We start from the raw sequence: 25,131 nt of genomic DNA, 5'->3' as shown, positions 1-25,131 counted from the left end.
ATAAATAAGAATATGTCAGCATACTGAAAATGAAGTTAACCAGATAAATTCCATATTGTGTGTTATAACTTGGAGATGTTTGAAGTTTGTTTCTTTGTTCAGGGTACAGCTGTTGACAGGATTTGTCTGTATTCTCTGGAAATTCCCCGTTAATTGTGTGTGTATTTTGCGCATTCCCCTGCAGGACCCACATCTGAGGAATCTGGAGAGCAGGTTCGCTCTGCAGCAGAAGATCGTGGAAGCAGCCATCAAGCTATCCAACGAGGATGACCTCTGCAAGACAGTGAAGAAAAAGAGGAGAAACAACTACCTGGATGCAATGAGGAAGCTGGAGGAGATTGAGAAGGAGATCAACGCCTATAGGATCAAGAAAGGAAAGAAACCCACCCAAAGAGCTTCACTGATTTTAGCAGGTACGCAGACAACCCAAACAAATGTCTGGCCATGCTTTATCTGCATGTTAAATCACGAAACAGAAAACCACCGTACAAAGATAGAATCAAAAAGCGTATTATTAGACGAGTCTCTGAGGATCCATTTCTCTCTTGTGTTATCAGATGATGTCAACCCTTCAGACCTCAGCTCTCTATCTGACAGTCTCACTCTGGATGATGGTAAGTGCTCAGGCATAATCATGCTCAGTGTGCATTTGTTGACTCCCACCTCCCTCTTTTCTGCATCATAGATCAGTTTTAACAGAGCTATTACTTTTATCTCCCAGATGATGAGTTTGGCTCCCAGAGGCAGCGATCAAGGTCGGTCCAGTACTCCCCAAGACCCCACCATGCAGAAACTCTAGAAATCCACTACAGCAAAGACAGACGAGCCTCTGCCAACGACCAGAATGCAGACAGAAGGTATACAGTTTGCACTGACACCCACCCAACATTAATATTTGTAATTTCCAGTGTGTCTCTGACTGTTGTTTTTGGGGATGGAGCTAGTACAGACCTGTAGAGTAGATCCAGAGCTACATTCCTGCCAGTCACCTCCTCCCTCCTTCTCCTGCCTCACCAACAATCTCCCTCTTATCAGCCCAAACGCACCAGCTTTAAAAATAGATGGAAAAGAACATGTTGCTGCCTGTGAAGGAGCAGACAACAATCCCAAGCTCAGAGGAGAGAGGAAAAGGGAAACAGGAAAGTGGCTCTGGAAACTTAGTTTATATGGCAGCTACTTCATGTGTTTACAAAATACGATATGGGTGATGTGTTTGCTCAGCTCCAGAGATTTAAAATCATTTTAAACAGTCATGATGCTTGCTGTTGCATGAAAAGAAAGCTCAATGGACTATGAAATGACAGTCGTTCAGGTGGAAGCGATGACTTAAATGCTGCATTCAAGCAAACCCAAGGTGGCTTTTTCTTGTCTCCTTCAGATTTGAGAGCAAGTGAAGAGAGAGGAGTGGTGTTTTTCTCGATAAAAGGCTCTGCCCTAAAGAGGCGAATGCCCTAAAAACATTGTTCTTATCTGTGTTCCAGATTAAATTATGGCCAAGTCCAGGAATCACTCCACTACAGTCACCGTGATGCCTTATCAAGCCACAGCAGCCCATACAAACCGGCTTCCAGACAGCCACGTGACGCCCGCAGCATGCCCCCTACCCCCCTCCTCACCCGCAACGCCTACAGCAGCACCCAGCTCAGGTACGGCATCTGTGTTTTTTTTTTTTTTTATATGATCTGTTTTCACTCTTAAATATCTGCCTTGTCAACAGCTCAGAAAATCTATGTCTGTGATGGGAAAACACTTGTTAACAAACCCTTTGCTAATAACTAGTGTAATGGAGGCAACATTATGATACTACCATTTTTTGGGGGGTTAAAAAGTAAGACAAAGTTTTAAAGAAAATAATTCACTCGTGTGTTTTCCAATTGTAGATCAGAGGACGTTCCACAACATTTCCGCCAGCGTAGCGGGAGTCTGGAGTCCCAGTCTCAGTTTCTGACGGAGACCGACCCCCCTGTGCCAACGTTCACCTTCTCCCCGGCCCGACGTAGCAACAGCACCGAGGTCCTCGATGACGGCTCCTCCTACACGAGTCAGTCCAGTGTGGAGTACAGCGTCCCAGGTAACCACACCCACCGACGCAGAACTCGCGGCCGCCACAGGAAAGACATGTACGCCAACACAGGCAGCATGCCCAACCTGGCTCAGCCGGACACCCGCTGCTACGCCTACCAGCCCCGGGCCCGACCCACCACAACAGCTTACTACGTCACAGGCTACCCCAGCTACACAGAGCCAGAGCCTTACTCCAATGGAGCCTACATGTACGACAACGAGATGGAGGGACACTACAACGTCAATCCTTCCTACCACCCCACCCCAACAGCTTACCACAGCCACGACATGCACAGTCACTACGGCAACGACGAGCTAGACGGCATGTCGCAGAACCCGTACGCAACGCTGAGGCCATCCAGGAACCGTCCGGTGCCCCGAAGCAACGAGCAGGTCACCAAGAACATCCAGAAGGCCTTGGTGGCTGAACACTTGAGAGGCTGGTACCATCGCAACGCTGCACACAAACAGCCCACATACAACTACGACTACGACAGAGGCTCCCAGCAGAGCCTGGGCTATCAGACCATGCCTGCACCCTACAGCCACACCAACAGGAATATCTCCTACACATCAGGTTAGATCACTGCACCATACATCACAGTCTCTAGTGCAATATGCAGCTGATCCTGGTTTTACATGTATTTGGGTCATTACTAACTTGTATGGTTTTTTTTGTTTTTTTCCAGTGTCCTCAGCCTCCTCCACTGGGAACTGGCACAACCACATTAGTGGTGGTGGTATGTTGGAATATGACATGCCTATGCATGCGCCGCAGTCGTACCCTTACAGTACAGCCCCCTACAGCCACTCTGCCCACAACAGGTGAGAAAAAAAACAAAAACTTGGCTTCGACTCAGCTCCTTATCCAATAAGCCACTTGATCCTCCTTATCCCCAGAGCTAAGTGCTAGTTTTTAATTACAGGAATGGATGGCTACAACGACATAAAAGCTGCTGTTCAGTTTTGTTATTGCTTACACACAGCTATATTGTGGACTTATGTGTATTCAGTGTTACTGTTTTCTTACCCTCACACCTAAATTCTGAAATCAGAATCCACAAACTTCCACCTACTTAACATCACAGCCTGGTTCAGCAGTAGGATTATAGGATCTGTGCAGCCCACAGTCAGTTCTTCCTCAGAGCTTAAGAATGGTTCTCTCCTCCTTAACTGTCCACCGGCCCGTTCTTTCTTATAGATATGGCGCCTCCTCGCTTTTAAAGGGCTCCTGGCACAGCCCTGATGGTCGGAGGCGCTGTGCCTTTTTCCCTGCTAGCTCTTCCTCCTCAGCTTCCTCCTCCACCTCCTCCCTGCTCTCCTCCTCCTTTCCCTCCTCTTCCTACTCCCCTGGCTGTCGAGCCAGGCAGGTGGCGTCCAGCCCTGCACAGCCACAATCCTCCAGAGGGCACAGGCTCAGTAAGGTGTCCTTTGCTAAAGGTAGCTCATAGTAAGTAAACAGCCATAGCCGGAGCCTGTGCGTTTGCTTCCTTCATTCTGTCCGCAGCGTGACTACATAGTCTGCTTGTTGATGTTTTGAAGTGAACTTTGCACTTTTGAGATCATTCAGTGTCATGTATTATAAGGTAACTGCATGGCTTCTTTACACAACATGCCTGCCCTACTTCCTCCTCCAGCTGGCGTATTGTCATCCAGTGGTCACATTTCTCTGCAGTGTGCCTTTTACTGCTCAGATTTTTTTTTGTTGCTGTTTGCCTACTTCTTGGCCCTTTGCAGAGGCCCCCCTGCCCATGTGCTGCCATTCACCCTTAACCTTTGCCCCCTCTCATGCACAGATGTCCCCCAGAGTTTGAGTGGCGGAGCAGAGATAGGATGACGTGCCCTGCAGGGCCTTTAGAGAGGTGTGCCTATGCTACTGACCAGGAATAATAACCAATTTCCCCCAATAATCAAAGTCACTGCGCTAAAGAAAGGGTGAGAGACAAGAATGTAAAACTACCCCACATATCATGGTGATGGTGGTGTGTCTTTTTGTATATGTCGCAGGGATTTACAGAAAGCTCCAAATCATTTCTTTCAAGTTTTGCTGATTTCATTTGAGTTTTCTGGGTGTCTTGTGGTGGTGGGAGGGCACTTGTGTGGCAGAGGGAAAATGTGACCCCTGAACATTTTGGCATTTGAGCGCTATGCGTGTGTCTGTGTGCATCTGCTGTTTTGTTGGGTAAGAATGTTTGACCCTGGGGTTGAGATTAACATTAACACGTTTAGCACATGATCATTGTTCTACATTTCTTCTTTCTTGATCTCGCAAGATCAAGAAAGAGATCACAGGATGGTTTTGAGTGCCCAGGGTTAATTCATTCTAAACTCACAGTCAACCTGTCTCGAGCTCATTTTACCTCCAATCTAATGTGTTTTAATCTTTTGTGTTTATTTCAGATCCTACATAGATGTCAATCAAATGGACCCACACATTAACCAAATGCACACTGGCGAGGACCCAGAAGACCAGATTTACTGGCACGAAGACTCAAAACCGGGAACAATAGTTTAGTTGCTCTCTCATCACAGTGTATGACATTTTCACCGTGACAAGTTGTCATCGTGCCTTAGACTGCACTTACCTGTTTTTCTGTACAAGGGGATACAAAGAATGAAGGAACTTACTTCTGTGGAATTCAGAGTTTAAAAGAAAGAAAGAAATGAAGACTCTTCATTTTACGTTCTATTGAACACAAATGCCAAACGGACCCGGATCCTTGTGTTGAAATTGTAACAAAACCCCACAAAGCGTCTACATGTCTGGATTGCGAGAGTTTGTGGTGATGGCACTTGTGCACTGAAACTATACCAGGAGCTGCTGTGGACTGTGTGGTATAGCCAAAGGGAAAGGGGACTCCAGACCCCTTAACTTATCCAGTGTTGCTCTGTAGAGATGCCGCCGTCACAAACCGAGGACCAGGGTTGTCTCTATAAGAGGATACTGAGCCGCAATGAACAACTAGAACGACTCATCATGTTCTGTCAATTACACACATGTATGAACACTGTGACCACGAATTATCAGACGAGGACTGATAGGACATTATCAAAAATGAAGGATTGAACTCATTAAAAATGAGACAAAAACAGATGGCTACTTCCTGGAACATTGTGCAGTCACCAGATCCAGTTTTATCATTGCATTGCTTGTAACTACCACAGTGCTTCCTGTACTCTTGTTTGTTTTAAACATAAGTATTCAAGCTGTCTTTCTTTCAGTGCTTACAATACAATTGAGCCACATACCTGTACTTCTGTGTAAACACCATTTGAGTATTACTCCAAGACTTTAACAGAGGTTACTGCCACATCTGATGAATCTCTGCAGGAAGATAGAACTTTCTTTGGAAAAAAAAAAAACATGGTTATTTCATCCATGCTGGAAATCATGGACTGGTGCTCCCAACTTCTCTCAAGAGAATGAAGCTGTATGTAAATGTTGGTATTGTTAATACACTGGTTCCGTCTTTTTTTTTTTTTTTTTTTTTTTTTTTAGAGCATTTTTATGTATTTGAAAAGCATGTAATATATAGTAAACAATTGTTGTTAAGCTGGTTCTTAGTAATTTGTATATTGCATTTGTTTGAATTAAAAAAAAACTGCATTTGAATGAGTCGTTTGGTTCGTATGTCATATATATTAAGAAGGAAAGAAGCTGAGGAGATTTAATCCAAAGAAAAAAAAAATCTCATCCTTCGAAGTGCAGGAAAACACAGGATTTAAATCCAAATCCATTAAATTAGGTAATTGAACGTCTGCTCAGCCAGTTCACTTAATGAAACAGGGCTTAAAGAAAGTACAGTGACTGTCACTACTCACAGAGGGAAATAACTGAATAAACTTAAGTCTCTTACATTTTATGACTGAACATGTTTTGTCACAGTGGTTGAAAATGGCGGTCTGCTTTCTCCACATAAATGGTTTTGAAACTGCTTATCGGGTGCATTCAGGGAAGCAGATTATAGTCAGCAAGATAACTGTAGAGTCCTGGCAATATCTCAGTGATTTTTTTTTAGCCTGTTACAGTGAATGCAGAGCTGCAATCAGTCATGATGAGAGCTAATTATGAATAAATGATCTGTCTGTTTTTAGAAATGCTCTGCTGAAGCAGAACTGAGAGCTCTGACGCTCTGCTGTATTTTCTCACCGCCTTGCTGTGTTGCCAGGCTGGTTTTTTATGTCCTTAAGCTGTAAACCGACCAAACCAGTCTTTAAAGCCCGTCACACCCACTATGAGCAATAACCTCTTCTTCTGTCCTCCCTGTGAATGACAAGCCAGTGTTTATAGCACCAACCCCTCCCTCTAGGCATGTGTGTTATAGAAGTCTGCTGTGCAAATGTACATGTACATGCACATGTATTACCCCCCCCCCCCCCCCCCCCCCCCCCTTTGTAGAGCACACTATAACCCTTCACCTCATTCCCTCCCTTCCTTCCCCAGCCAGCACACATTTTCTACTAGTGTATCCTGCCACTGGTTGCCTCTTTAGGAAGGCCTCTGTTGAGCAGCTTTACTTGCTCGCACTGCTCCTCAGTGTTATGCTTCTTGAGCGAGCTCAGGGGAGGTCTCAGACACTTCCAGCTCCTCGGCTTTACCCGAGGCAGTGGGAGAGGAGGAGTGTTTTGTGTCCAGCTGTCTCCCTCTGTCTCTGTGCCTCTGCTGCTTCACACCAGTTGCAGCCAGACATCAGGGGAGGCTGTTCCAGCTGACACTCAGCTACATAAACAATGGACTCCTATGTACTTCCCCCTCATTTAGCACACTACAGACAAAGCTCCTCTAATGTAGAGAGCAGATTAGGGCTGGATATCAAACCTCAATGCTTTTTTTTTTTGGTTCTGACAGAAATGTGTCCATTAGCACAAAGTGTTGAAACCTGTGAAGAACTGGAAGCTGACACCAAATGTCAGACTCATAGTTGTGTTTATTTCTTTGATCAAATTGTTTCTGATTTAAAGCTGCACTAATCAATCTTTTATATTAACAATGGATTAAATTACTATATATAATGAGAATGGTGTTGCTCGTAGTGATGAAACCACAGAGAATAATCAGCAGCTCATTCTTGTGGTTTTATGGCCCACATCTGGTTCACTCTCACTGCTCTCATCAAGCATGTTTTTAGCTGCAGTAGGCAGCTGTTTTCAGTCAAAAGGCTCTGATAAACCAACTATGCTGCCTGTCCAGCACCACACAGCAGACAGACAAAGTTAGCAACTAGCTAACGTGGTTTTATTAGCTAATAATATTTTTGTCAGGAGTTGGTGGAGACAAAAACAGCTAAAAGGAGATGAATATTGGACTTACATTTAGCAGGGGGACAGAAACATGACTCAAAATGAATGCTATTAACTGTGTGCAGCCTGGATGAGTAAATTAGCAACTGTTTGCTAACATGTTTGTCATATCATTTTTTTCCCCATTTTATTGAACTATCAGGTTCATACAATCAAAAAGGCACAGGTCAGTCAGAAACCACAATATGAGAAACAAAATAACATAAATATCACAATATCAAATTCACAAGTGATAATGATGTTAGCCTCCAAAGTTGCCAAAATAAAATCAAGAAATACTGCTTTAAATAGATATTTTGTCATTTTTAGAAGATATTATTTTGGCAAAGTAATTGCACACCCTCTATTGTTTCAACTGCATTAACATTTGAGAACTTTATTTTGTTAAATGAAAATAAGGGTTTTGGAGAAAGTAATATCAGCACAGACAGAATGGGGACAGAATCTGCACTAGTATCCCCAAAACAACAACAAAAAAAGACACCCACCCCTAAAGCACTAGGTGTCACATATGAGCAACTAAACCCGGCAATAGGGTTCAGCCAAGCCCAGATTAAAGTGACTTTAAATCATGTTGCGCCTGGTCTTCTCCAGGATCAGCACATTTTACCTTGATCCAGGGAGTAATGGCTCTGACAAGTCTTGTTCATGGGCTTATGTGGATAACCTTCCACCAAGGAGCTGGGAGAAAAAGCAGTGTGAGTGTATGTAAAGCCTGTAGAGAGGGTTGAGCTCACATGAGGATACAGCAGACTGCGAAGGTCACAGCGGGTCATCATTAATGTGTCACATGTTCGGCTGTAGTGGAGGCCGAAGCAGCCGGATCTGCTGAATGACAGGCTGTTGGAGTTATGAGGCTAGTTAACCAGCTTAGCCAGCCAAAAGCCAAAGCCTCTCAGGCAAGCCAAGGAGGAAGGGGGTGGGGATGGAGGGGTCAACCTGCAGGCAGCGTGCTGGCGATGGCAGCGTGCCTGACCGAACAGAATTAGGTATTATAGTTTTCTTCCTTGTCTGGCGCCTTTCTGTTGTGGAAACTAAACAGAGGGCAGATGTTACAAGTCCAAATACTGCACAAGGAGAGCAGTGTTGTTACTACAACAGTACACAGGTTTGTTTTTGTGACATGTGTTGCCCCACTGACGACTACCTTTGGAGGCAATTATGGCTGTTTCAAAATGACAAGTTAGTTAAGTGTTGTTGATTCATGCAAAAACACCACAAAAGTATAAGTGCTGTTTTGTACTGTGTAACAGTGCTTCCTCTCCTGGATTACACATCTGTTGAGGAGAAAACACCAAAGAGACACCTGTTGAGTGTGCAGCAGTACACACACGTGTTGGTAGGATCCATACAGCAGCTGAAGCACCAAAAACAAGGGCCTCCACTGTGTCCTCGGAGACATGACTTTACTTGAGTGTATTGCCACCAGCGCTTGTGTTCATTCCTCCAAGTTGCACAATATGGACGGAGATGAGGCACCGCGGGAGAGGGAATAAATCACAGTTGTAAGACAGAGGGGGAAAGCCTTGCAGTGCGAGTCAAAGTTAAACTGGAGAGCCACTGGAATACTATTACACCTGAGTATGCAGAGGTCATCAGAAGGGTTCCTTTCCGAAGTACTATGCCTTACTAACCGAGAGATCATGCTGCCTGAAATGTTATTAAAAATGGATTAAAGTGATATTGAAAGAGTTAAGGTGCTCACTTTGTTTGAAAAACTAGCTCTCTGAGGCGGTTACTCTTTTTAATGCCCATCATTTTTATCTTCATGTTTCCCCTTCTCCTTACATGCCTCGCCTTAAAACCAAATAACAGAACATTATGTTCCAGATAGATTCTTGTTATCTGCAGTCAATTTCAAATGGAATCCAATAAAAAAAAAGCAGACGAAGGAGCTGACACAGCGACTATCTCGGGTTTGGAGGTGAATGACTGCAGATGAATCCACTCCGTCACTGTGCAGCGCTCAGCTCTCCACACTATAATCTACTGCAGCCCATTGATTAGCATTGGGGTAAGTGGAGAGGAAAGCAAAGTTGGCCAATCCATCACCCAAGGGGCACTGTCAAGATTAAACACTCGGAGGTGCAGGAGGAATACTGATGGCCATGGGTTAAGACCTCACACTCCTTTGAAGTCTTCATTTTAAATACTGACACAGTGATCGGACTCGGTCACATGTATTTCATAGCTCAAGACAAAACAGCACTTTCTCTTTTGTCTTTTTTATTTGCATGAGGGTAAGGTAGGTTGGTTTCTATTCAAATGTGTGCTTAAGTAAACCATTACATTTTATGAGGAAACATTATTCAAAAGCATAAACCAATCCAGAGAGAACAGTTCGAGTATCTTGGCAATGATGTGTGTTGAGTGCGCATTTTTTTGTTCTTTGTTAAATAAGCAACACTTGCATTGCTTTCACAATTGTAGTTGAGAGTAAGCTGGCATGACTGACGGCTGTTTCTGAGACTCATTAAATAAGGATTTCATACCTAGGAAGGAGTGTGCAGCTGTGTTGCACAGGAACACTGACACATTGCATAGCAGAGGTGTGAGGCAGCACTGAGATGCCCTCACCATGTTGGAGAAAAGTGCCTTGACAAGTTCTGGGTGGAGTGACTTATACCCCGAGGTAAAGATTAAGCCCTTCAGATAACAAGCTTATCATTTGCTTCACTTCAAAATACACACCAGTGTGCACACTATATGAAACAAACTTTTAAGAGAGTTTAGACAGAAATACAGACTTTTGTTACATCTGAGAAAGTCAAGATCTTTGGCTCAAGTCCAGTCACTCCTTCAGTTTGCCCTCCAGGAAACTCTGGATTTTTTGAAAGTTCTCCTCTTGCTGACCCAGAGCTTCCAGCAAAATGCCCATAGGTGACCTCTTCAGTCCAGCACCTTCTATCTTGTTCTCCAGTTTATTCTTCATGTTGCGGAGGCGAAATGAAGAGTGTGCAAATATCACTAAAAGACAGGCGGGAAAGTGACTGTTACTGATGTTTTACATGTTGGGCAGAAACAAAGCCATAAACATTTGTTCAACTCAAGCTACAATAACATCACTCTTTGAGAATCTGAAACATGTTTCACTGATTTTGAAGGAACTAAGATTATTTAACAATACTTCAAAAGCACTGTTCATTACATTCTATAAAGATATTTGTTATATAATAAAAGGTCAGCTAATAAACCAAATATTTGTCTGACTGTCCAATACCATCATCTTGAACTTACAAGCCAGAGGTAAAGTGATTGCCGTCATGAACACCATGACGCTCCCCAGCATAGATATTAAGATGTAGCTGGCGACCATGACAGCAATCACAAACGCTGTGGGGTTCTGTCGCTTAAAGTTGTTGATCACAGCTCGGTTGTCCCCGGCCCACACTGAACCCAGGAAGACGCCTGACACCACGGCCATGGCTGTGAACATCCCCAGAGGATTCAAGAACCTGCAGGGCAGCAACACAAGACACATGAGAGCAGAGACATCAGAGCTGCTGAGAGGCAACTGGGGCACAGACAGGATGTCACTGGCTCCACCAAGTGGTTAGATGCTGACTGTACAACAAGAAAACTATTGGAATCATTGACCTTTTGCACATAATTTGAGGTTTACAGAAGAGTATGATTCTATGTTTGGATTTCAAATTATAAGTTATTTCCATTATTTGATGCATTGTAAGAAATGTTATGAAAAAAATATTAGTCAGTCAACAGAAAATTAATCAGCAACTATTGATGACTGATTAATTGTTTCAGTAATTCACAAGAAAAAAAACAACCAAAGATTCTCTTATCTCTGCTTCTCATATGGAGCATTTGTTGTTTTTGTGTTGTGGACTTACAGTCAAATAAAACAAGGAATTTGAAAACATCACTTTGGGCTCTGGGAAATTATAATGGAGGATTTTTCACTATTTTCTGACATTTTATGGACTAATCAATTAAACAATTACTTGCAAAAAATAATTGACAAATTAATCGCTTTTCAAAACAGTACATCAAGTCATAAGCTCTCTCTCTCTCTCTCTCTCTCTCTCTCTCACACACACACACACACACACAATAAACTTAAATTAAGTATATCATTTTAGGTATTATTTTTACTGCCTCATCAGTAATTTACATCTGGACAAAGATTTTCATCCAAAGCAAAGGTACACATGCACTACATACAGTACCAGTCAAAAGTCTGGAAACACTTTCTCAGTCAAGTGAATGTACATCATCATCACAGCTGCTGTAGTATTCACCCTTGCCAGACACCTTGGATAGGAAACTTTTGTGTGACAAATCCAGTGTTGGCATCCCTCTGCAGTGATGTCACTGGAGTCCATGACCTCAGTGAGTGTGACCTGGACATGAACTTTCCATCACCGCACTGAACACAATCCTCACTTGCATTGACGAATGGAGAATATAATGGAAGATAAAACCTTTCTGCTGTTCTTGGACGGACTTGAAATGTCTCCTGAACTGCTGTATGATGGACTCTCTCATATTGTCCTGTTTGACACTGTAACTGTTGCCCATCTATAGAATTTCCCACCTTACATCCACACACCCCTACACCTCACAGCTATGTTTCCTACTCTTTCTGACTCCATGTTTATGGTGTTTTATCGTCATTGGGAAATAGCTGGAGAGAATATTATAAGCAGAAGATGCTCAGGTGAAATCTGCACTTTTTATGTTCTGTAAACTGTGGTTTTTATGTGATAGTTAACTGAAAGTAAAGAAAAATGTGTGAAGAGAATCAGAAACCACTAGAATGTTTAATGCTTTTGAAGTTATGATCACTGCTACATTAAATTTGAAGTGTTAGAACACAGAGGCAGCATTTCTGGATTCAGATTGTGCACTAAAACAATAAAGTAATAAACTTTCTGTCAATGCAAGAGCCATTTTCACTCAACAACTCCATCAATATGATAAGACATGATGAAGCCTAAATGTGTCAAAGGTCAGCCTTGTTGGTCATGGGTATCTCCTGACTAAATACCGACTCACTGAGGAAATATCCAATACTGGACTCTGTCCCTGACCGGGGGATTCAAAGCGGCAGCTGATTAAGCTGCTGTATTTTCCCAACTGTGCTATCTGCAGTGCAACAGCTGACTAGTCAAACGGCTTAATGAGGCCTTCATAACCATAGCAGCAATATGTCATCACACAGCTCAGTGGACAGAGCATGGCAGGACATCACTATTTTTAGTAGGCTAGGCTTTAAATGGAGCAAAGTGCCAGCTTAAGCCAACATATTTCATGAAGGGGGGATTCAACAGTTTGTCTCCTGATCTGATGGAATCTACCTTGTATGGAGTTCAAGTTACTTTTTGGTTGCTGGCTCCTCTTTTCTCTCTCTAATCCAGTCTGGATGTCCAAACAGCCCACATGATGCACCGATGTCATATGTGCTCAGATCTTAGGCAGCCCCAGTTTGTAGTTCTCAACAATTTTTTTGCAATAATTTGCACTAATACATAACAAAGTTTCAAAGCATTTTCCAACATGAGAGACACACACTGGGAAAAGGTCCTGACTTTGGTAAACTCATGTTGATAAAGTAAAGAGTTCACACTGAGACCATAATAGCAGCACATGGCAGCTGGCACAGTACCTCTCTGTTCTTCCTTATGTCAACATCCTGTCTGTATCCTCATTTCAAATCCTTTTTAAATCCCTGTTTACGAAAAACAAAGGAACAATAAATACACCTGCAAAGGTGACGAACTGAACTACGTAAAAGGTGAATACCATTCAGCTGTGAAGCACCAAATAAAAACACAAAAGCTGCTTTCTTGATACCGTTACTCACCCGACGATGAGGAAAACAACCACTGCCATTGCCAAGTAATTGGTTTGATAATAAAGCAAGTTGCTGACGACTCTGTTATTCCACTTCGCTAAATCTTTCACGTCTGGTTTAGCGAATCTGTCCGACCCGGGGAAGAAGTCGTCCCATGGTCTGAGCGGTGTCAGCTCTACTTTGGCCATTTGCTCCGTTTACAGACCTGAATCTGAATCTGACAGCAAGACAGAAAGCCGGAAAATCACCTGAAAATCCCCGAATTCTCGCGAGAAGCTATTGATAGCGTGCGCTCTTAAAACCCCGCCTCTCTCGGGTCGTGTCTAAACGGTAACCCTAAATTTGGGAAACTCTCGCGAGTTTGTGCGAGTTGTTTGTCATTGTACAAAAATAATCATGTTTTATGATGTGACAACGCTGTGGCTCGGGTCTGGTTGGGTTTAGGCACAAAAAACACTTGGTTAAGGTTAGCGAAAGATCACGAGTCTCTTGGGTTAAAATGATCACTCTCGCGAGATCTTTCGCAAATCTAGGGTTATCATATAGATACGACTCTTGTTGAGCCTGACGAACCGTCGCGCTATTGGTCAGTCACCGCGTGCTACCGAATCACTTCCTACAAACGCTTCATGGTAGAAGGGTAAAGCGTATCATGAAGTGTCTTCCTGCGTTGTGTGTGAAAACAATCCTCGCTTTCAGTTGCAGGTCAGTTCTGTCTGTTATAATTTGAACGCACATGTTTATATGTCGCTGTCGCTCACGTTTTGGCAACGTGTGAACAGTGTGACAGGTGCACTGCGGTGATATTAGCCAGCTAACTTAGCTCAGTAACAGCAGACACACACCAAACATACAAACAGACGCACATGATGTGTGGTTTTGTTGTTGTTTTCACAGATGTGGCGCAGAATATTGAGTCCTGGTGTGATTGGTAGGACACGTTTCTGTTGGAGGAGTCTCTTCACCATGCAGCTGAAGACCAGTGAGTTCCAGTCTCTGTTCACTGATGGACTGAACGGACTAGCAGGTGAGGTGTAGCTGCGGCCAGATGTGGTCACCTATAACTCTGCTTTACCTTGTTGCCCACAGACATGTCAGTAACTTAGTTGTAGTTAATGTCTGTCTGTTTCAGGGATGAGAGCGCATGCAAAGAACGTTTCTACAAGTTTAAGAGGAAGCAGTGAACTTAATACATGTGCCCCATGATCTGATTATTGACGACTTGCCATTGATAATTCTAAAAGATAACATACATTGTGAATGCTTAGTGTTCACTGAAAAAAATAGAGCTAGACAGAGAGATCAGCTGGGTCTATATTTGCTTATTGCAGATATATGGATATCGGCATATGTCGTCCAATAAGATGACAGTTGTAGTACAGAAATGAAATGATATGTTTGAGATAATTTAGAAACAGTGTCTTCATTACACAAGTTTGTCTACCAGAAAGCACTGACATGGTTACTGTTCAACTGTAATCAATATAATAAAACAAAGTAAGAAAACAAATGTCAGGGATCCTTATTAAAAAAATGTTTGTGTCAGTGTTAATGTAATATTTTTTTATTATAAATTTATTGTAATATGTTTATGTATTATGAATAGCACACAAAAGATTGTAATCAGATTTTTGAAACTCTTACATATCCATATCAATATCGGTATCAATTTCAAAAATCTAGTATTGATTAGGATCTAAAAATAATGTTTGCGTTGGTCATTGAATTCAAATCTGAGGGCATGACGTAAAGGCTGTTTAGTCCTAATTATTGTTCTGATAAAATAATTTCTTTATGTTAAAGGGGCCATATTATATCCCTTTCCCACAAGTTAACTCAGTTCCCTGCGGTCTTAATAAAATGTGTCTGATATGCTTTGGTCAAAATACCACAATGATGAAGCACCACAGCAGCCTTCTCATCCTGTCTGAACAGCCCTGTTCACAACAGCCGGTTTGAGTGTCTGTCCCATCCCCCTCCTGCCCTTTTATACAGGGTGTGCCGGCTACCATGGCCACTGTTGCATGCATGAACCCCGACAAAACATGCTCTGCAGGAGAAAAGATAGTGGGGCCCATGAGCGGTGCAGCAAAGATCATTTGTGTTTATTCGCCCCAAACAGCCAGAGAGCAACAGCAGGCACTGTCTAGTCCCCAACCAGTGCTGTGATGTGGAAGCTCAGCCTGAATGAACCTAGATTTTGCTGTGATTTAATTGCAATAAATGTATCAAATGGATGCAGAGAAAGCTACATCTTTATGCCGATTTGAAAAAGTCTGAATTCATGCTTTGTCAAGTCTGTCAGCAAGACGACAAGCAAACAACTTTTAAAATGCTTGTTTTCTGAATGGAGTTCAGATCGATCAGAGCTATGCTAACATTGTAGCTGCTCCATCCACACTCAAAATAACATCATCTAAAGGCATAAATATGGCAGCAACATTATTGTTTATACACACAGATATCTACATACTGTGTAACTTTAAAATTATATAAATTCACCAGCATTTAAAATGTTTATTATTGTTGAAAGCAGCTGAGGTGGTGTGTGACTCAGCTGTTAACTTAGCTCCGACCAGGTTTAGAAGCGAGTTTGAAGATGAATCCACTTGTATCCACTGACTCTCTGGCTCTGCTGCCCGGCTTTCTCCTCCAGAGCTGACTGGCACATAGCAGCTGTCTGTCGGCAAGCAGCGGCTTGGGGACAGTGGAAACAAGTTGTGAACAAAACATTGAGATATCATAACCTTTTAAGTTTATACGGCAAACTTGTTAGCAAATAGTTTCTTATTTACGTATCAAGCAGTTACGGAGCAACATTATTGTTCACTTGGAGTCAAGTGTCTGTGAATATGTCAAATTCCTGAGGGAACTTTCTAGGTCTTTAGCTGCTCAACAATCAACTATGTTCACCTGCTAGTCACTAACTGTGTCTGTTTGCTGTTTGGTGCTGAGCAGATAGTGTACAGTTGATTTTAAGAGTTTTTTTCACTGAAAACTGCTGCTTGCTGCGGATGAAAACGACGCTATGAAGGTGAACCAAAACAACAAAGGTGTAGTCAGACAGCTAAACAATGAGCTGAAACTGACTATAAAGCTCTGTTAAGCAGAGGAGAGCTGCAGAGTCGCTGATAATTCTCTGTACGTTCATCGGTTCAAGTGAAGCCTCAACATTATACATTGTCATTTGTACATTGTTATCATGGAAGTATGGATTATATCCACTTTAAGGAAACAAGTCAGAAATACTGTGATTCTTTGGCTTTAACTCATCAAAGGAGATTTTTTGTGCCTCCAGACACACTGCCTGTAAAAAGTTACCTAACGTCTCTGTCTTTGATCTTGCCAGAGGTGTTTGAGAAGCACCAGCATGAACTGAGAATAGCCGGAGGTGCTGTACGGGACCTGCTGTCTGGAAAACGACCTGAAGATGTGGACTTTGCCACCACAGCTACTCCAGAGGAGATGAAGCGCATGTTCCAAACTGCTGGTATTAGGATGATCAACAATAAAGGAGAGAAGCATGGGACCATTACAGCTAGAGTAAGAGGCTGACCTGGCTGAGAGGTCAGGATGTAGCCATTCCCTGCTTTCACTTTTCTAACAGGTCTTTTTCACAGCAGATATTTTCACATGTGATAGCAGGAAAACTATGGGTGGAACTAATAATGTTCACGATGACTGCATTACATTTAGGTTTACCAGTTTGGTTATTGCACATGCTGTCTCACAGGAACATTTAATGGAATGAAGCTATAGTAATATAATATTATTAAATACACCCGTGCTTTTCCTGTAATGACCACTCAGCATGTCTGTTGCATAAGATTATCCAGACATGGCTGTGCTAATTAAAGCTCCCTCCATGGAGGGGAAAAAAGTTCAGACTACTTTTTAAAGAAATGCTTATATTGTTGATATTTTGATGCAAGAGCAATTTAACACCAGCTGAAAATCTTTTCTGTGTTTGCTGATCTCCACTGCTATCAGTTCTCTCTTTGCTGCAGTGATGTATAAGTTTTTAGCCTGGTGTAAAGTTACTATTTAAAATGAAAAGCATTTATTAAAAAGTAGTAAAATGAGTTCTGGTGCACATGGACAGTTAAGCAACTTTATTAGTGTACATGCATTACCACAGCATGATGGCAGTCTTTGCTGTGCTTTTAGTCATCTGTGTTTTATTTATTGATCATCTCTCATAGCTACACAACGAGAACTTTGAGGTGACCACGTTGCGGGTGGACGTTCAGACAGATGGCCGTCACGCCGAGGTGGAATTCACCACTGACTGGCAGAAAGACGCAGAGAGGAGAGACCTCACCATCAATTCCTTATTTTTAGGTACTCCACTGCATTAAAATGAACCTTGATGAGGATGAATTAATTTTGTATGTGTTGGGGGACATTGTCACTCATTACTGTGGGGAATTAAACTCAAAATTCTTATTTGTTTACTTTCCTCCCTTGCAGGTCTTGATGGCACATTGTACGACTATTTCAAAGGATATGAAGACCTGCAGAACCGTAAAGTTCGGTTTGTTGGCAGCGCAGAACAAAGAATCCAAGAGGACTACCTGAGAATTCTGCGCTATTTCAGGTGGATTGTTTTATTTCACTTTTCATCTTATTCAATTCAAACTATAAAGTGAAAAGAGAGAGGGACTTTGCCCTCTCTTGTAACTGGGAGTAAAACTTCTTTATGGAGACTAATAAAGGGAAAGAAGATCCTGAAAGCGTGTTAACCTTAGCAGTCTCATCTCACCACAGGTTCTACGGCAGGTTGGCTTTGAATCCTGATGACCACGAGCCTGAGACACTGACCGCCATCAGGGAAAACGGCCGTGGCCTGGCAGCCATATCAGGAGAACGGATTTGGGTGGAACTGAAGAAGATGGTGATTGGCAACCATGCGAGTCATCTGCTGGAGCTGATGTACAGCCTGGAACTGGCCCAGTATATGGGTAAGAAAGGGGCAGAAATGGGCGATGAAAGAGACGCTGGTTATGTTACAATAACAATATAACTGCACACTCAGCTTTATTTATTTGTTTTCACTAACAGTGGTCTTTAAAAAAGTAAAACTTTTCCGTGTGTGTGAAAAAGTATCCTTGTCAAAGTATTCTTTTCGGTCATCGGAGGTGGAAAGACAGCAGTGATAACATGCAGCTAGCCTGGCTCTGTCCAAAGTTCAAAAAATACTTAAAGTACAACCACAAACACAGCCATAAGAAATGTCATTTTTACAGGCTAGCTGTTTCCCTCTGCTTCCAGTATTTATGCTAAGCAACGCTTATCTCTCCCAAGATGTCAAACTACTCTTTTTACACATGGGAAACAATAACCTTGACATACACTGTTGCTGGTTGAAACTGATTTGAGCTGAGTGAGTGCTTGTATCATTATTTCCCTTTAAAATGATTTTGTCAGTTCAGTATTCTGATCATAATTCTTCCTATCAATCCAATTCTGAAGTGCTTTTTGTAAAGATTCCTTTTTGATAAACTGATGATGATCATCCCTACCTGAAATAAGTGTTTGCAAATATTAAAATGTACCCTTGTATCCCAGGTTGGTAAAAATGTGGCAGTGCATTAGAAGATCTTCTCCCTCTCATGACTCAAGTCTCATGAAAACAGTCCAAGACAACATGCATCTGCTGTTAAGATAATGTTTGCAAAGTACAGGCGTCATTAAGAGGAATCAATAGTGTTGTTCCATCCCTGAGATGGAGTGGATTTAATGCCTCTTGAGTTCTGTGGCACTGTAAGCTCTGGTATTAATTAGGACTAGACAGATGATTCAATGACTTGAGTACTCTTCTCTTCTTGGGTTATTTGGTAACCTCATAAGACTTCTACCATGTTACCAATACTCCAGGCTAAATGTTACCAATGTTGGTTAAGTATTACATTAACTAGTTATGATAAAAACTGAATTGTGACCATTTAATGCAATAATTAACCAATGTTACATAAACTGCACCTGTTGGTCAACCAGGTATTCATGTTAATTAGCCTATAGTTAGTCACTACTGCCCATCCTGTCTGTCCCAGGTCTACCACCAGATGGCAATGTTGAGGAGATGAAGCGAGTGTGGCAGAACGCCAAAACCCACTCTCCCAAACCCATGACCATCCTGGCTGCTCTCTTCACCTGCCCAGAGGAGGTGGAGAAGATGGACATCCGACTGAAGGTGTCCAGGGAGGAGAAGAATCTGGCTCTGTTCCTGGTCAAATACAGACGGGAGCTCTGCAAGAGCAACGGCGAGCCCGACAGCCTCAAACCCTTCACTGACTTTATAATTGATGTAAGTTTCTGCCTTCCCCCCAGTTTCACGCGCATTTTAACAAAACAGGCAGGAGAGAAATTACAGCGGCACACTCAGCAGAACAATACACTCATTGATTTTAAGCAATCAGTACTCCCAGAATGTATATACCATGATCCAGGAGGGAGGGATTATTCATCAGCACATATTGTGATGTGCCAATGAATGTAACCACTCATTGTTTATGGGAGCTTATTTTGAAGCTCAATAGACAAACACATGTAATGCCATGATTAATCCACCCGTTATTTCATGCAGTTCTGGCTTGTTTTTGAGAGATAATAGCACAACATATCATTATGTTAAAAGTCCTCTTAGAAGAGGGGATTATTTCTTTGCTGAGAGCAGCCCTAAAAGCCCAGGTGAAGTTCAGTCATAAGACAGGCTTTGAATGAAAGCTATTAGTTGAATCAAGAGAAATTGATTTTTTTTTTTTTTTTTTAAAGCAAAAATGCGAACAAATGTCACCGTTTCCAGATTCTCAACTGTGAACATGTTTTCTTAGTGTCCAATGATAAACTGAAATATGTTTTGGACTGTTGGTCAGACAAAACAATCAAGTTCTGATAGTCAAATCAAGATGGATGGGGGGAAAAGTGGGTACAATACCCGGATATGTTGAGTCTAACAATGTCTTCACTGAATAATTTCTCTGCTCTGCTTTATTAGCAATGAGAAATATACAAATATATCTAATAATATCTCATATATTTGGCAAAACTTGAATTTTAGCTTTTTAATTCTCAGACCTTAAGCTTCAGTTCTTTTCATTATGATTTTCAACATGACTTTTCTCTAAACATTTGGAATCTTGACTTAAATATCTTAATATAAATAGAATTATGTAGAGTGCAATATTGAGATGTGATGAGCGTATTTGATGCTAGATTTAGCTTCAATAAAATTCGATCGAACGATAAATAAAGCCGAATTAAACAAGGCAGGATGAGAGACTACACCGAAAAGAAAATGACACTTCACTACAGAATAACTGGAATGCTTTAACAGCACTGAAAACTTGTTGATTCACTCAGCTTCTCGTTACAGATGATGTGATCCTACATAATCATGCTGTTATCACTTTCTGAAGTTGGTGGAGCTCAGTTGGAAACACGTGATGTCATGTATTTTTGTGCACTAATCAGTATTTAGGAATATTTGAATCAAAATCTGTTGACAGTTGCTGGTTGTTCACTCATGTTGCCAGATCACTGCCAATAAAATCTGATCAAACCACACAGTCCTGATAAAGCAGATAAGCTGATTGTTTAAAATAAAATAAAGATGTCTCTTTTTTTTTCTAACTTTACCTTTGATTGTTGCTTATCTAGTCATGAATATTTAATATTATAGATTTGAAACCACATTTTCAGGGGCTTTAATTCACATAATACTGTGTCTTTTCAGAGTCGGGAGCTGGATTCTCAGAGTAAAGTGTGCGAGCTGCTGAAGTATCAAGGTGAGGAGAAGCTGCTGGCGGAGCTCTGCAGATGGTCCATCCCTCGCTTCCCCGTCAGCGGTCACGATCTGAGAAGGATGGGCGTCACCTCAGGCAAGGAGATAGGTGCCACCTTACAGAAGCTCCGTGACATCTGGAAGAAAAGTCGTTATCAGATGGACAAAGACGAACTCCTCAGTTACGTTAAGTCTTAATGAGCAGGTACAACTGGAAAAGCAGAGGTGGTTTTGTGTGTGTCAGAAAGTGCTGCTCACAGGTATTGATTGAGCAGACTCATTCATATTGTTGAGAAAGGACACTACAAGAATGGAGACGTGCAAACCCACTGATGAATGCAATTTCATCCTAAATTACCCCTGGGCTACTTTTGTTCATCTTCATCACCGTGTAAAGCTACCACCATATGTGTAATAGACCAGGGCAGCTGATTTACCAACATGTTTTATTTCACAGTTCTGCTGATTATGCAACTTCCTTGGATTAAATGGCTGATATTATGCCGATGTTCAACCAGTTCAAATCTTAACTTTGGGCACTTAATAGCTGGTTAGATATGATGAAGGAAAATGAAACATGGAGGTTGGAATCGGTGATGAACAGTGAAATAAAATGTCAGGACAGTTAAAAGAGAAAATAGTTATTTTCATTATTGAAACAACATTAGAAAGTAGATGTTTGTTTTTTTTGATTGTTTGGGTTTCATTGCAATTATATATTATTTAACTGTTATGTTTTCTGTAAGGACGACGCTCTATAAAAATAATACTTTTTATTGAAAAAGACTGGGCTGGTGATTATTTGGCTCAAGCACAAGCATTGCAGAGTACAGATGTACTGTATGTGTAAATCCTCTACATCTATGTGAAAGGCACTGTGAGAAATAATTATGTCCAGTTGTGGAGCGAGGTTGCTCCTCCCTCCTGTAGTGATGAGGAGATATAAAGCCTTCTGCTCTCCTTCACCAACACCTCAGTTTTCGCTTGGAAACTCTCAACATGTGTTGATCACTGGAAATTCACCTACTAAACTTCCACAATGGTCTATTTTCTAGGAACTACCTTTGATGAAATTAAGTCAAATTGAGGTCTACTCCATCTCTACATGCTTACATTGCTTTTTTGTATATTTTTTTGTTTTGTTTTTTTTTAAATATGTCTCCACTTCAGTCACCTGGAATAGTTATATAACGGGGTTCAGCCACTCAGTGCTGTATTTGGTGTGAAAGTATGGCTTGGTTCAGTGTAAATATCAGTAACACTACTTTAGAGCGTGCACTATCTGGGGACGAGCCGCGAGATGAGCGCTTGGCTCAAGTGGAAATAGCTCTTCTGTCCATCATCTTCATCACCGCGGGGATCCTAAACTTCGGGCTCCTGTTGGTGCTGTGGAAGCGGAGGAAGCAGCTCTCCAGGATGCGTGTCTTTGTTTTCCACCTGTGCGTGGCTGATCTGGTGGTCACGTTTTTCCAAGTTTGTCCCCAACTCATGTGGGACATCACTGACAGATTCGTTGGTCCAGATATACTGTGTCGCGCGGTGAAGTACCTGCAGGTGGTCGGGATGTTTGCCTCCACCTATATGATAGTAGTGATGACGATAGACCGATATCAAGCCATCTGCAACCCCATGGTGACTTTCCAGAGGCGCAGAGCGCGCTGGAACGGTCCGGTGTGCGCCGCCTGGTGCGTCTCCCTCATCGGAAGCCTCCCGCAGGTTTTCATCTTCTCGCGGGTCGAGGTCGCTCCGGGTGTGTACGACTGCTGGGCGAAGTTCATCACGCCGTGGGGACCGAGAGCCTACGTGACCTGGACAACTCTGGTGATATTCGTCTTGCCTGTTCTCACGGTGATCGTGTGCCAGGTGCGCATCTGCCGAACCGTGCACATCAACTTCCACATGAAGACGCAGCACGTCGGAGAGGCAGTCAGAAAACCGCTATCCTCCAGGGCCAGCAGCGTGGCAGGGGTGTCCAAGGCGAGGGTGAAGACGGTGAAGATGACCGTGGTCATCGTGCTCGCCTACATCATCTGCTGGGCGCCTTTCTTCACCGTGCAGCTCTGGTCTGTGTGGGACGTCGAGGCACCCACTCAGAGTAAGAAAAGAAGACACATTCTGACATAAAATTACATGACATGCCAAATTTAACTGTCATCACTGCAAACTATCAGCTGTGATATATTAAATGAAGAGAAATAAACAAGTGAAAGAACAAAAAAATCACATTAGATTTCATTACATTTTCTTTGAATCCAGAGAAAAACACAGCAATTTGAGTCTTGGATTAAAATAAAAATCCTTGGTAATTCACAACATGGAATATTGATGATGTACTATGATGTGTCTATGTAAGTGGTTTTAAGTATAATAACAGCCTTTAAAAAGACTAATAATAAATTACAACCCTATATTTATCATAATATACATATCCATTTATGAATTTGAATAATTATAATATATACAGGGAAGAGTGCCATCTCCATGTAAACTCACTAAACTTTAATACACTACTAAGTCAGCCCTAAAGGTTGTTACTTTAAATGAAAAACTGGGCAAACTGAGTTTAATTGATGATGATCCAAAATAACATCCATCCATAACCAGGAATTAGTCCTCTCCAGCAAAAGAGATGTTGAGTATTCCTCTCATTTCCTCCTCATGTGTTTCCAGCTGCAACCTTCACCATCTTGATGCTGCTGGCCAATCTAAACAGCTGTGCAAACCCCTGCATCTACCTGCTGTTCAGTGGGAAACTGCCCAAGAGACTGGTGGCCCTGATGTGCGTGGGCCAGCCTGATCTGAAGGAGTCCATCCAGGAGGATGCCACCATGGTCAGCTCCTTGTACATCAGCCTCAAGAGCCTGTCAGACTGCAGATAAGACACTTCTCTCACATCAGGTCATCAAGTATTGTTCCCTCATGAACAAAGGAGCTGTAGAAATCCACTAATATCTGTGAGGACAAGCATTACAGCAGAACTACAACTCCCTGTAGTAACAGTGTATTGTAGGGAGACCACATTATCACATTGTGGAGACACTTGAATGTTAGAAAGTACAAACTCATTATGTATGGAGTACCAGACACACTACTAGTCCTTGAAGGAATATTACACTGATACATTAAATAAGCTTCCTATAAAGGCACTATTACGTAACACAAACATTTAAAATATTAAAAGATTTCTATAGATTTTTGGCTGGACCACAACAGCAGGGCCAGCCCTATAACCACAATTGTCAAGAAGTGTCTATCTGCAGTCTTGCAGACCTACACGACACGCCCACTTTACTACCCTGACCCTTAACCATCTCACTGCTCATGCCTAAACCTAACAAGTGGGTGTGTCATGTAGATATGGACAGATGGGTGACAAATTAAAGGAAAAACCGATACAGGTCTGAATGCTTGACCCCTACAGTGAGGGGATCTGGTGGCTCTGTTATGCTGTGGGGGGCATTTTGCTGGCATGGTTTGGGTCCACTTGTCCCCTTAGAGGGTAGGGTCACTGCAAATCAATACTAAGTTGTTCTGAGTGATCACCTTTATCCTATGATGAAACATTTCTATCCTGATGGGAGTGGCAAAAAAAATTGTCACAGACATTCATGGTTCTCAGGTGATGTATTGCAATGAGTTTGTCATCCCCTGACATTTCCTCTAGTGCCACCATGAGGTTGAAATTTGTGGTTTTGAGGGAAATGTCTTGACAACTGTTGTATGGATTGTCAGTAAATGATCTGATCTTTCATCTAGCACCGTTATCAGGTCAAATACTTGGTATGTTTCCAAAACTAATGACATGTCCATCAGCTTTAGCTGCACTCTGTTTAGTGCTACTCTGCAAATGTTACCATGGTAACATGCTAAACTAAGATAATGAACATGGTAACATTAAACCTGCAAAACATCAGCACGTTAGCATTGTCAGTGCGAGCATCTTAACATGCTGACACTAACATTTAGCACAGCTGTGGACCCTAATGGTGGCATAAAATGTTGACAAATGAAACTAAAGGAGCCACAGAATATGGCTCGGGTTATTTTCTGTCAGAATACACAAATATTGACAAGAATTATGAAATGGACACATAATTTGTATTTGATTAAGATGTTAATTATGATATTCTGATTGCATGTGATTTTTTTTGTTCTCGTCGAAGAGGTT

General features: G+C 42.1%; 4 protein-coding genes across 7 annotated transcripts in view; 3 read left to right on the top strand and 1 right to left on the bottom strand.

Annotated features, from left to right (window-relative positions):
- frmd4ba (FERM domain containing 4Ba) overlaps positions 1–5,442 on the top strand; it is a 48,330-nt gene extending 42,888 nt beyond the window's left edge. Inside the window, exons 17-24 of one of the 4 annotated variants that reach the window (XM_044349218.1) lie at positions 185–413; positions 558–614; positions 722–857; positions 1,482–1,646; positions 1,881–2,641; positions 2,754–2,889; positions 3,266–3,514; positions 4,465–4,553. In XM_044349218.1, coding sequence (XP_044205153.1) covers positions 185–413; positions 558–614; positions 722–857; positions 1,482–1,646; positions 1,881–2,641; positions 2,754–2,889; positions 3,266–3,514; position 4,465 — 1,734 coding nt within the window. In that variant the 3' untranslated portion in view covers positions 4,466–4,553. Of the gene's footprint in view, positions 1–184; positions 414–557; positions 615–721; positions 858–1,481; positions 1,647–1,880; positions 2,642–2,753; positions 2,890–3,265; positions 3,515–3,860; positions 4,000–4,464 lie in introns of those variants that run through there. The other 3 variants (XM_044349221.1, XM_044349219.1, XM_044349220.1) reach the window with 3 other exon arrangements.
- Positions 5,443–9,574: 4,132 nt separating this feature from the next.
- Positions 9,575–13,601, bottom strand: arl6ip5a (ADP-ribosylation factor-like 6 interacting protein 5a). Its single transcript, XM_044348865.1, has 3 exons — positions 13,190–13,601; positions 10,603–10,820; positions 9,575–10,332 (listed from the first exon to the last, which is right to left on the bottom strand). The coding sequence occupies exons 1-3, from the start codon at positions 13,366–13,368 to the stop codon at positions 10,157–10,159; spliced, it is 573 nt and encodes a 190-aa protein (XP_044204800.1). The 5' UTR covers positions 13,369–13,601; the 3' UTR covers positions 9,575–10,156.
- Positions 13,602–13,657: 56 nt separating this feature from the next.
- On the top strand, positions 13,658–21,164 carry trnt1 (tRNA nucleotidyl transferase, CCA-adding, 1). The gene is made up of 8 exons (XM_044348863.1): positions 13,658–13,885; positions 14,078–14,207; positions 16,530–16,723; positions 17,383–17,521; positions 17,651–17,777; positions 17,948–18,141; positions 19,234–19,487; positions 20,916–21,164. Exons 2-8 carry the CDS (start codon positions 14,078–14,080, stop codon positions 21,159–21,161), a joined length of 1,284 nt encoding a protein of 427 aa, XP_044204798.1. The 5' UTR covers positions 13,658–13,885; the 3' UTR covers positions 21,162–21,164.
- A 576-nt stretch (positions 21,165–21,740) lies between these two features.
- Positions 21,741–24,356, top strand: avpr2b.1 (arginine vasopressin receptor 2b, tandem duplicate, 1). The gene is made up of 2 exons (XM_044348864.1): positions 21,741–23,058; positions 23,634–24,356. Exons 1-2 carry the CDS (start codon positions 22,194–22,196, stop codon positions 23,840–23,842), a joined length of 1,074 nt encoding a protein of 357 aa, XP_044204799.1. The 5' UTR covers positions 21,741–22,193; the 3' UTR covers positions 23,843–24,356.
- The last annotated feature ends 775 nt before the right edge of the window (positions 24,357–25,131 follow it).

The sequence above is a fragment of the Thunnus albacares genome, chromosome 4 (genome assembly GCF_914725855.1).
Source record: "Thunnus albacares chromosome 4, fThuAlb1.1, whole genome shotgun sequence".
In the NCBI taxonomy this organism is placed as follows: Eukaryota; Metazoa; Chordata; class Actinopteri; order Scombriformes; family Scombridae; genus Thunnus; species Thunnus albacares.
This window is presented reverse-complemented; position numbering and strand designations above follow the sequence as displayed.

Excerpts from the sequence above, each read along its gene's own strand:
- arl6ip5a (XM_044348865.1), bottom strand. The coding sequence starts at position 13,368 with ATGGCCAAAGTAGAGCTGACACCGCTCAGACCATGGGACGACTTCTTC. Across the intron at positions 10,821-13,189 it reads GTTGTTTTCCTCATCGTCGG|GTTCTTGAATCCTCTGGGGA; the intron begins GTGAGTAACGGT and ends GCTGCCCTGCAG. Across the intron at positions 10,333-10,602 it reads AATCACTTTACCTCTGGCTT|TGATATTTGCACACTCTTCA; the intron begins GTAAGTTCAAGA and ends CCTGTCTTTTAG.
- trnt1 (XM_044348863.1), top strand. The coding sequence starts at position 14,078 with ATGTGGCGCAGAATATTGAGTCCTGGTGTGATTGGTAGGACACGTTTC. Across the intron at positions 14,208-16,529 it reads TGGACTGAACGGACTAGCAG|AGGTGTTTGAGAAGCACCAG; the intron begins GTGAGGTGTAGC and ends TGATCTTGCCAG. Across the intron at positions 17,778-17,947 it reads AGAATTCTGCGCTATTTCAG|GTTCTACGGCAGGTTGGCTT; the intron begins GTGGATTGTTTT and ends ATCTCACCACAG.
- avpr2b.1 (XM_044348864.1), top strand. The coding sequence starts at position 22,194 with ATGGCTTGGTTCAGTGTAAATATCAGTAACACTACTTTAGAGCGTGCA. Across the intron at positions 23,059-23,633 it reads CGTCGAGGCACCCACTCAGA|CTGCAACCTTCACCATCTTG; the intron begins GTAAGAAAAGAA and ends ATGTGTTTCCAG.